The following is a 9273-nucleotide window of genomic DNA, read 5'->3' on the forward strand; positions in this document are numbered from 1 at the left end:
CTCCCTGGCGCGCCGTCCCATGCGTCGCTAGTATCCGGAAGCCGCCCACGAAGCGCTCGCGGCCATCACGGACGTGTGCGTGCGCTACCTCATCGCTCAGTACGAGGCCGGCGCGCAGGCGCTCCAGGTCTTTGAGAGCGTTGGCGCCGAGTACTTGACGCAGGAGCACTATTACGAGTTTGCCTTTCCGTACCTGGCCGAGGTTGGCGTCCATCAACTTTAGCACGCTAACGCTTCGTGTGTCGTCTAGATTGCCGAGCGAGTGCGCGCGGCCGTGCCCGCGTCCGTGCCGCTCGTCGGCTTCTCGAAAGGCACGCAGTACGCGTACGAAAAGCTCTCGCACACCAAGTACGATTGCCTCAGCCTCGACTGGCAGAGCGACCCCGCGACCGTCCGGTATGCTCCACCCCTTCAATTTTCCGTGGCTAAGAAGAGACCTGCGTAGCGCCCAAGTCGGCGGCCGCGTGTCGCTCCAGGGCAACCTCGACTCGTCTGCGATTTACGCGGCGCCCGAGGTCATTCGTGACGAGGTGCCACTTGATAGGTCGATACTTGATGGTTTTAACACGCCACTAGGTTGGCAAGATGCTGACCAAGTTTGGCACGCAAGGCTACGTGGCCAACCTCGGCCACGGCTGCGCGCCCGACTTTAGCCCCGAGCACGTCGACACGTTCATCAAGTCGGTGCAGCAGCTCTCGCTCGACATGAACTCGGCCTAAGCCTTGGCCATGGCGTCGGCCACGACCTATAAAAGCACTCTCAATTACACTCTTGTCGATCGCGAATCAGTACCGAAAACATACTGCTGATGCTTTCCATGCGCTGGCTCTGGTCGCGCTCCATGAGGAAGAGCTTCCCGCGCACCTGCTCGAGCTGCGTCGTCGCACCATGCACGCGCTGCTCCGTCGCCTCGGTGCGCCGCGTCATTAGACCCACTTCGCTCTACGTGCATGATACGATAAGACACCAAGGGGGTATGGGGTACCTGGAGGTGCTGGAGACCCTCGTCGAGGGTGTGTGCGAGGCGCGTGTGGTGACCAGAGAGGGTTGCGACCGCCTGCTCCATCATGGCCAGGTCGTCGAGTCGCTGCTGCGCGTGGATTTTGGTCTCGCGGGCGTGCGTTGCGGCGGACGCTTCAAAGCCCGCGAGCTGCGCCTGGAGACTCTCGACCTGCTTTTGCCACAGAATCCGCAGGTCCGAGGCTTCGTCGGCCATGTCTACGGATCCTCAATCTCAATCTCAATCGTAATAATGGATAAGTGAGAACGCTTGGCTCGTGTCGCGTGGTCGTGTCGGAGCTCGTGCACGCGGTCCTTTGTCTCCATGACGTCGCGCTGAAGCGCTTGCATCCACTCAATGTTGTGGCTGTGGCTCGCCTTTAGTATCTCGTTGTCCTTGGCCCAGTCCCTAGTCCATTGTGCAATATACGCCTCTTTGAAATGGCGCACCGCTCTTTCAAGCTCCAGACGTCCCACGCGCGCTTGGCCTGCTCGAGCTCGCGCTGGGCCGCGAGCGTGAGCTCCTTTTGCTTGTCGACTTGGTTCTCGAGCTGCTCGAGGCGCTTGGTCGTGTTCTTGCGCACGCCGTCAACCTACTAGAATCGATCGCTGCGTCGGGATGCAAATGGAAGGGCTGCCTCGGCGAGAAGCACGTCCGAGAGCGTCTCAAAGGCCTGCTTAAGCGCGTGCAGCTGGGAGCTCAAGTACGCAAAGGTCGCTTGCGACTCCATCTCGAGCTGCAGCTGCTCGGCCGCGTCCTTTTGCAGCCCCTTGATCTACTCGAATCGGAAAGGAAGAATCGATGGAGGGGATCGCACCGCCTGGCGGATCTGGTTGAGGTCCGAGAGCGGCTTCTTGGCCTTGGCCGCGTGCGCCGCCGTCTCTCGCAACACCGACGTCATGCAATCGTCGGGCGTTTCGCGATCCAGGGGCCGTCCTTTAACCTCTGGAAACGACCGTCTTTGACGACGGAGATGCATCTCCCGCCACTCCATACCCTCAACAGCCTCCGAAGCGACAACATGGTCCGCCTTCAGAGGCGACCGACGTCGATCAAGCGCTGGCTTGGCCTCACGTATCTCGGCGCTTCCATGGGCGCGAGCCTCTATTTCCTCGATATCATTGGTCCGGGCCTTGCAAATGATCTCTTCTGGCCCAACTTTGACCCGACGTCGGCCCAGACGTACCTTATCGACGTCTTCAACCGCCACCTCAGCGTCACCAACGCCTCGGAGATCGACCTCTACGACCCAAGCCAAGCCATTCTCAAGACGTACGGCCTTCCATCAACAACAGCATTTTCAAAACCCACATACCCCCGACTGCGCTCGCTGGTCGAGTACACGTCGGTGGCCGATGCGATCCGTGGGTTTCGGCTCCTGGATCCTGGCTACGTCTTCAACCTCATGACACTCTTTTGCTGGGCCGACTTTGGAAAGCGCTGGGACGTCGCCCACTCGGCAGCGCGTCAAGCGCGATGCGCCTCCACGATGGCCGAGAATGGCGCCGTGTACCTTGAGGCGTATCTCCGCAACGTCAACTGGGACGCCTGGTACGCGATCTACGGCGCTAGCTTTGAGTTTGGGGTTTCCGACGCGATTGTGACGACGCCCGAAGGCCGCGAGTGGTACCACAGTCTTCCGAACGCGTACCAGACTCTCGCTCTAGAAGAAGCGTACTGGAATTCGCACCAGATTTCGCGCTTCCAGCTGCAGTGGAGCAACGACTACCAGTTTGGCGTGCACGAGTCCGTCTCGGTGGTCAACATGCTCGGGTGGCGTCAAGACTTGACGATCCAATCCGTGTCGTTTGGCGAGCGGAGCTCCAAGTGGACCACGTTCGTGCTCAACTGGGCGTTCTACGACGATCTCTGGGCCACCGCCGTCGTCAACGGAAGCCTCGTGCGCAGCGCCGTCAACTATATGGGCGATGCCACCATCGAGACGCTCGTCGGGCTGTACCCGTTCACGCCCGCCAGCATCCTTGTCCACAACCAGGTTGGGCCCTTGCAGGCCATTGACATGGTGCTGTTGGCACCCCCGATAGAGCTCGTGGCCGCCTATGCTTCATACGATGCGGCCGTGACGCTGGCACTCCAAGCTGACGAATTGCTTTTGAGCCTCTTCGCGGCGTTGCCAACGGTGCTGCTGGACCCGGTCCCGCTGTCGTGGCAGACAACAATTTGGAACTACACCACCTTCTTTGGCGGCAGTCCTTTCTGCTTCTTTGGTTCTGGCGCGCCCTTTGTGCAGCCGTCGTTTTCGTTTGACGATACATGCGGCAGTCAAGTACCGAGTCGACTGCTCGTGCGGCCATTGCCTGCTTGTTTGCAGCGACGAGCATGAAGCTGCTGGAGAAATCGCGAACGCCGAGCTGCGCACCTTGCAGCGCTGCAACTATAACCTCCTGCGACTCGCTTGTGTTGGCACTTGAAGCCATCTCGGATTCGCTGCTACGCAACACGACACTCAAGAGCGTCTTGACGCCGATGGTCCAAGCCGCCGCAAATACCATCCAACGGCTCAACGTAGAGATTGTGCAGTTTGCACTGACACCGGGCGGGGCTGAAACTGTCTTGCGCCAGCCGTTGGCGGGCAATGACGCGTGGTCGCTCATGGGCTACGTGGCGCTTCACGAGTGGGTCAGCGGGTACCGAGAGGTTGTCTCGTTCCAAGGCGACGTCGCGACCTTCAATTTGATGTCGGAGCGCGTCGAGCCGACTCCGTTTCGCGCCAAAACCATCGAAGTGCCCAAAAGCACGTGCAACTATCTCTACTTTGTCGCGATTCTAACGTCGGTCTCCCTTGTGGGCGTGGCGTGTATCACAGCAGCGTATGCTCTCTTCGAGCCCACGCGAGATGCCGACGGCCTTCACTTGCTTCTGTACAATCAAGTCGCGGGACCTGTCTGGGTCGGTCGTCCTCTGCTGCTGCTCCGCGCGGCTGCCGCCATCACCATGCTGAGCACGGCGCCGCTGGATTTCCTCAATGCCGATGGCATTGCCCGCTTCCGCTTTGCACCGCGTCCGTTGATGCACGTTGGAATTCTCGCGAGCGAAGCCACGTGGGTGACGTACGTCCTCAACGACATTTTGCTGGTCCTTGCGCACGAGTACGCTCGATGGGCGGCGCCGCTCAGTAGCGCGTTGGTGTGGCTGAGCCTCGTACTACTCGAGATCTTCCACCCGCTTCGAGCGACGGCGGTAATTGATCGCGTCTGCACCCGTGTGGACATGGGAGCTATCGTGACGTGCACCAGTGGCTCTGTCGACCTCGGGTCAATGGCCCACGCCTGGTGCATTCTGGGTATCAATGGAATTGCTATCGTGCTCTCATACAGTGTTGTTTGGGCCTCTCGGTGTCGGCAGCCGCCCAGTGCTAGGGACGCACCGCAGCAGTCGCCCCTTGCCCGCCTGGTATCCGCGGGCGCCGAGGCCTTCTTCGCACCCAAGGAGACCAACATGTGGGAGCTGGACGCGTCAATTGCGGCCATGAGCGGCGTTCTGCGCTTCCGCTTCAAGTCTGCTCGGTGCATCTTTGACACAAAACTGTGGCTTTTCTTTTACAACGACGCGGGACCGATATCTCCTTTCAAGCCACTTGCCAGTGGGACACCAACGACGTCAGGGGTGGTTGCTGTCGCGAGCTCGGGCGTTGCGAAGCTCAAGGTGTGGAGTGGTCTGCTCTACCTCACTGCAAGTGTTGTCGGCAGCCTCTCGTACCTGGAACTCTCCACTGTGAATTTAGCGAATGATCTGTGGTGGTCTACGTACAATGTCACTGGCACTCAGAGCTTCCTCGCCAATTGGTTCAACCGTTGCCTCATGCTCAACGCAACGCAGGCAGCGACGCGCTTGGACGTCCAGCGTTTGCCGACTTGACCGACTACGCGACACCCAACACATTGATCTCGTACGCCCGCGTCTACGCGCGCCGTATCCAGTACGAGTCGGGTAGCGACCTTCCCATGATGATCCAAGGGCTTCGCACCATGGACGCGTGTCAAGTGCCGTGGATCGCAACCAGCTACTGCTGGCTCGACTTGGATCGGCAGATTGAGATGGCCAACTCACGCGCCCGCCAAAATCGGTGCAACGCCCAGTACCGCACCAACGGCGCCGTCTACTTGGAGTCGATTCTTCGAAATGTCGACTGGCCCACGTTCGAGTCGTGCTGGGGCTCGTCGTTTGAGATCGGAATCGCGAGAGACGTACCCTCGCTGAAGCCTAACGGAGCTGCCTGGCTCACCTCACTCAGTAATCCCGACCGCCTCTCGGTGGTCGGTGAAGCCAACTTTTGGCACTCAATGGGTCTCTTTACCTACACGACGCAGTGGCAAAACTACAAGGCGCTCGGCCTTCGCGACGTGTTCTCAATTGAGAATGCTATTGGTTTGAGATATGACATGACGCTGCAATCCAACAATGGCTCGTACCACATTCCCATGTCGACGTCGTGGAAGACGTACTGGACGTTTGCGAGTGACCTCTGGGCAATATCGACCAATGGTTCGGGGATCGCTGGCAAGTCGCTCCTGCGACAAAGTCCCCACTTTGCCTTTGCCAATGCCTCGCTCGAGTCGATTCTGACCCGAAACATCACCTTGCAAGCGCCGCTGGACGACGTTCTCGGCGCGTTTCACCATCGTCTGGGGCCGTTTGGCGCCGTCGACCTCTACCACGTGGCGTTTCCAGCGTCACTCGCCCAGCTGCAGCGCGACATCATGCGCGAACTCTCGACGCTCCTATCCAGCAACGTATCCAATGTCATGCAAGACGACTACGCCAGCCTCGTGCTCATGTACTCGATGAGTCCCGTACCGCGTGTTTTGGATCGAAGCACGTACCTCTGCGCCGGTGGCAGTCTCTTTTGCGGCGAAATTCCCTCCAACTTTAACCTTTCCCTTGGCTTGTCGCTGTTTACGGGCGTCGATACCATGTGCTACACGAGCTTCAACGAATGGGTCTTTGTGAATCCAATGCAAGCCGTCTTTGGCGTCATTGCCTCGGGTATCGCGCTCGACCCAACAAACTTGATTCCTCTCGCCTGTGCCGCCGAGGTCATTGCGCCAGCCCAGTGTCTCGCCTTTCTGGTCAGTGTCTCTGATTTTGTCTCGACCTACTTTCCCACGAGCTCCCTGCAAGCCTATCGATCGCGAGCGACATTTGTCGAAGCGGATGTGATCGCGACCTCGGTCGGTATCATGCAGTACGTTCGGCACGTGCCCACCAACCGCATCGAGCTCTTCCACCAAGTGCTTTTCGACCCGACGGATGCAACGATGATGTACACAAGCTACGCACTCGCGTACGATTGGGTCGTGGGCACTCGGGAAGCTATCGTAGCGCATGGGGATGTCCATTCGGTGGCTGTGCTTTCTACACTGTCTCCAATGTCTCGCTTTGCCGCCAGCAGTGTCGAGATGCCCCTCAACGTCGCCACGTACCTCCGAGGTCTCTGCCAGTACGTCTCGTTCGTTTTGGCCGCGATCGCCTTGGTCGCGGGTCTCTACACGCTAGCAAATGGCTGCACGAGCGAGGGCTACAACCTTTTTGAAGTCAACCGCGTCGGTGGCTTGACGTGGATTGGACGTCCACTGCTCTTGGTTCGGAGTGTCACGGCGCTCTGTATTCTCAGCACAGCCACGCTCCAGCTCCACAAGAATGGGATCACGACGCAACTGATTGCGTCGCGAGAGGATGTGTCGTCGGTGGTTAACAACGTCATCAAGATCCTCGCAGCGAGCGAGCTCGGCTGGCTCGTCTACATCTTTGACGACGTATGCATGGCGTGGACGCGCCAGTACAGTGCGAGCTACACGGCTAAGACAGCGACGACTGCGTGGTTCATCGCGGTTCTCTTGAGCTTCACGAGCCCTGTCTCGCACAGTGCATCGATCCAGCGGTCGTGCGAGATTGTGGTAATGGACTTTGAGATGGTGTGTCACAGCGGCGTCGTCGCCATCGGCTCGGTCGACCGATTGCGACTCCTCGTGGGAATCGCGGTCGGCGGGTCCATCTTGATGTACGTGCTGGATCGAGCGTGGCATGTGCTGCCACCGCTGAACGAGCGCGATTCGTGCTTGGTGTCGTGCAGCGCCAAGTACCTCTTTGAAAGAAGAGGCTGGGTCTACGACCGCGTCTACTACCTGGACTTTGCGTCCGCCGCCTTGACCGGCCTTCTTGTCTGCACGTTCCAAGGTGACTACTACGTCTTCGACATCAAGACGTGGAGGATGCTGGTCATCCGGCGCAGCGACATCCAAGCGGCGACAACGATGCATCCGTCGGCGCATCACCTGGCCCGCGCTCTCCCCTCCTCAGTTAAAGCTAGATATACTAAATGGTGGCAACCCGGCTATGTGCCTCTTGTTGGTCGTCCAAAATGCTGTGTCCCTTGATATCTTTCGTGGTTGATAGAATATCGCCCAAGAAAGCTTGGTCTTCTTGAGGGCCTTAACGCGGCCGTTGAGATCCGCTTGTAACTCTCGCGGAAGGCAGCGCGCTCTGCCGCTTTGAGCAGCCGCTCGACGCACCGGAACTTTCCGATGTTGGCGCGCGTCCCCACCACTTCATGTGCTTGCGGATACGCAGCCCAGCTCGTTTGGAACTCGATCGGAAACGGATGTTTTAATTGGCTCAATTCTAGATTCTTTCTAGCCAATCACAAGACTTGGTTCACGACCTCGTCTTACTCGACTTAAATAGTGTGAGCACCGTTCAGCACAACGACGAGTAGTAGCCCACAGACGCGCCATCGCCACGTAGCAGCCATGTATACCTCTCCACACACTTCTTGAATGACGTAAATGTCGTTTCCGACGCTGTACGTAGCGCAATCACGCGCAAATCCATTTTCCATTTTTCGAGGTGGTGGCAGAATTGCTCAAATACTTCACGTGACAATGCAGGGTTTGAAAGCTCCAAGGACCGTAAGACTGGCTGCCACAGTTGGCGATGGGTCTCGACCCGGCGTGCGACCAGTTTGTTTAGCACCGTCGTTGCTTGGGCACTCACACCAAACTCGAACTGCCGAGCGTCGGTTTTCACGAAATTCGACATGTAATTTCGGTTGGCAATACATCGAAATCGCGGAAACCGAGGACGCCATCTCTTTATGTTCATGTTAGAGAGCGCGTTGCATGTGGCCGAGGGAGGCAACGTGCGCGCGGTACCGCTTCGTGATGAGGCCTCGTATCAGCATACAGTATTTCGGTATAGCGAAAAAACACACTATATCAAAATATTGTTGGCCACTGTCATTTACTCTCGCTATAGAGCTCGCGCGGCGACGTCTCATAGCATTTTGGACTCCCTAAAGTGTGGTCTAGCACTCTGGCAAGTATGGGCGATTTCGTTTCCCAATTTCATTTTTGTCGATCCGCCGGTGCGGCAAAGGACTTGGCCGCACGGCGGGGCGGTCGCCAGCGAGCGTTCTGTTGACTGTGGGCGGTGAAAATCGTGTGGCCGAGGTCGTTCTTTCGCCACCGATCTCTGTAATGCAGGATATTGACTTACCAGGGATACCCTTGTCAATGATGAGGACCGCTGCGGTCTCATGCAGCATGTGAGTGCTACGGTTACGTCATTGAGGCCCGATGCCACACCAAGCACGCCCAGTGGTACCAATAACGTTATGAGCAGCATCGTAGCCATAGAGCGCTGGCGCGATTGCCTTGGCGTAATTTTACAGAAGGTGTCCAGAAGAAGCTCGCGGAGCCTACTTGTGTGGTGCACGTCCAGCGAGCTGCTCGTAGCCATTTGCACCGTAGCGGTGGCAAATACAATTGCTTTGACGTTGGGCATCGTGGCGCTGTGCGTTGTATAGTCGATACAAACGCCGACAGCGACAACCTCGAGGCTGTGCGAGGCGTGCGGACGATGACATCGAATTCGTTGCGTCGTTTCGAAGTATCCGGATACCTTCTGGATACCAAACCCAGTGCAAATTCCAAAATGGTCAACACGACAAGCAACGCCGCAGTAGGCGCTGCGTGCGTCATCTTGTAGCGTCGAGCGTTACAGATGCAACCTCGTGCACCTCACGCATCACGTCCTGCTCCTTGCACACGACAGCCAGCACCGAGACCACGAGCTCGGCCGTGCGCTCATGTTTAGCCCCAGCATCTACGTCGAGCTCGACGCCGAGCGCGCGCTCTTGTACATGCTCGAGGTCGCGATGTGCCGCGACAAGCTCGCCGACCATTGCGCCAGCGAGCAAGGCAAGCTACTTTCTGGACACGGTCGCCGTGTGCTCCCCAAGCGTAGGGTCTAC

General features: G+C 58.2%; 3 protein-coding genes across 3 annotated transcripts; 2 read left to right on the top strand and 1 right to left on the bottom strand.

The window, feature by feature from the left end:
* Nucleotides 1-31: 31 nt before the first annotated feature.
* On the top strand, nt 32-720 carry SPRG_16671 (hypothetical protein; the record flags this gene model as incomplete). The annotated part of the gene is made up of 4 exons (XM_012355973.1): nt 32-202; nt 251-396; nt 446-530; nt 577-720. Coding segments are annotated over 4 exons (546 nt in total), but the record flags the coding sequence as incomplete, so codon positions are not given.
* SPRG_16672 (hypothetical protein) lies at nt 526-1938 on the bottom strand. Its single transcript, XM_012355974.1, has 7 exons — nt 1819-1938; nt 1654-1776; nt 1451-1593; nt 1270-1409; nt 987-1219; nt 794-943; nt 526-746 (listed from the first exon to the last, which is right to left on the bottom strand). Exons 1-7 carry the CDS (start codon nt 1900-1902, stop codon nt 717-719), a joined length of 903 nt encoding a protein of 300 aa, XP_012211364.1. The 5' UTR covers nt 1903-1938; the 3' UTR covers nt 526-716.
* A 3829-nt stretch (nt 1939-5767) lies between these two features.
* On the top strand, nt 5768-7240 carry SPRG_21789 (hypothetical protein; the record flags this gene model as incomplete). The annotated part of the gene is made up of 2 exons (XM_012355975.1): nt 5768-6306; nt 6412-7240. Coding segments are annotated over 2 exons (1368 nt in total), but the record flags the coding sequence as incomplete, so codon positions are not given.
* Between the last annotated feature and the right edge of the window lie 2033 nt (nt 7241-9273).

Source organism: Saprolegnia parasitica (genome assembly GCF_000151545.1).
Source record: "Saprolegnia parasitica CBS 223.65 unplaced genomic scaffold supercont2.346, whole genome shotgun sequence".
Taxonomy (NCBI): Eukaryota; Oomycota; class Saprolegniomycetes; order Saprolegniales; family Saprolegniaceae; genus Saprolegnia; species Saprolegnia parasitica.

Excerpts from the sequence above, each read along its gene's own strand:
- SPRG_16672 (XM_012355974.1), bottom strand. The coding sequence starts at position 1,902 with ATGACGTCGGTGTTGCGAGAGACGGCGGCGCACGCGGCCAAGGCCAAG. Across the intron at positions 1,594-1,653 it reads CCTTTGAGACGCTCTCGGAC|GTTGACGGCGTGCGCAAGAA; the intron begins GTGCTTCTCGCC and ends CGATTCTAGTAG. Across the intron at positions 1,220-1,269 it reads CCACGCGACACGAGCCAAGC|ACATGGCCGACGAAGCCTCG; the intron begins GTTCTCACTTAT and ends GAGGATCCGTAG.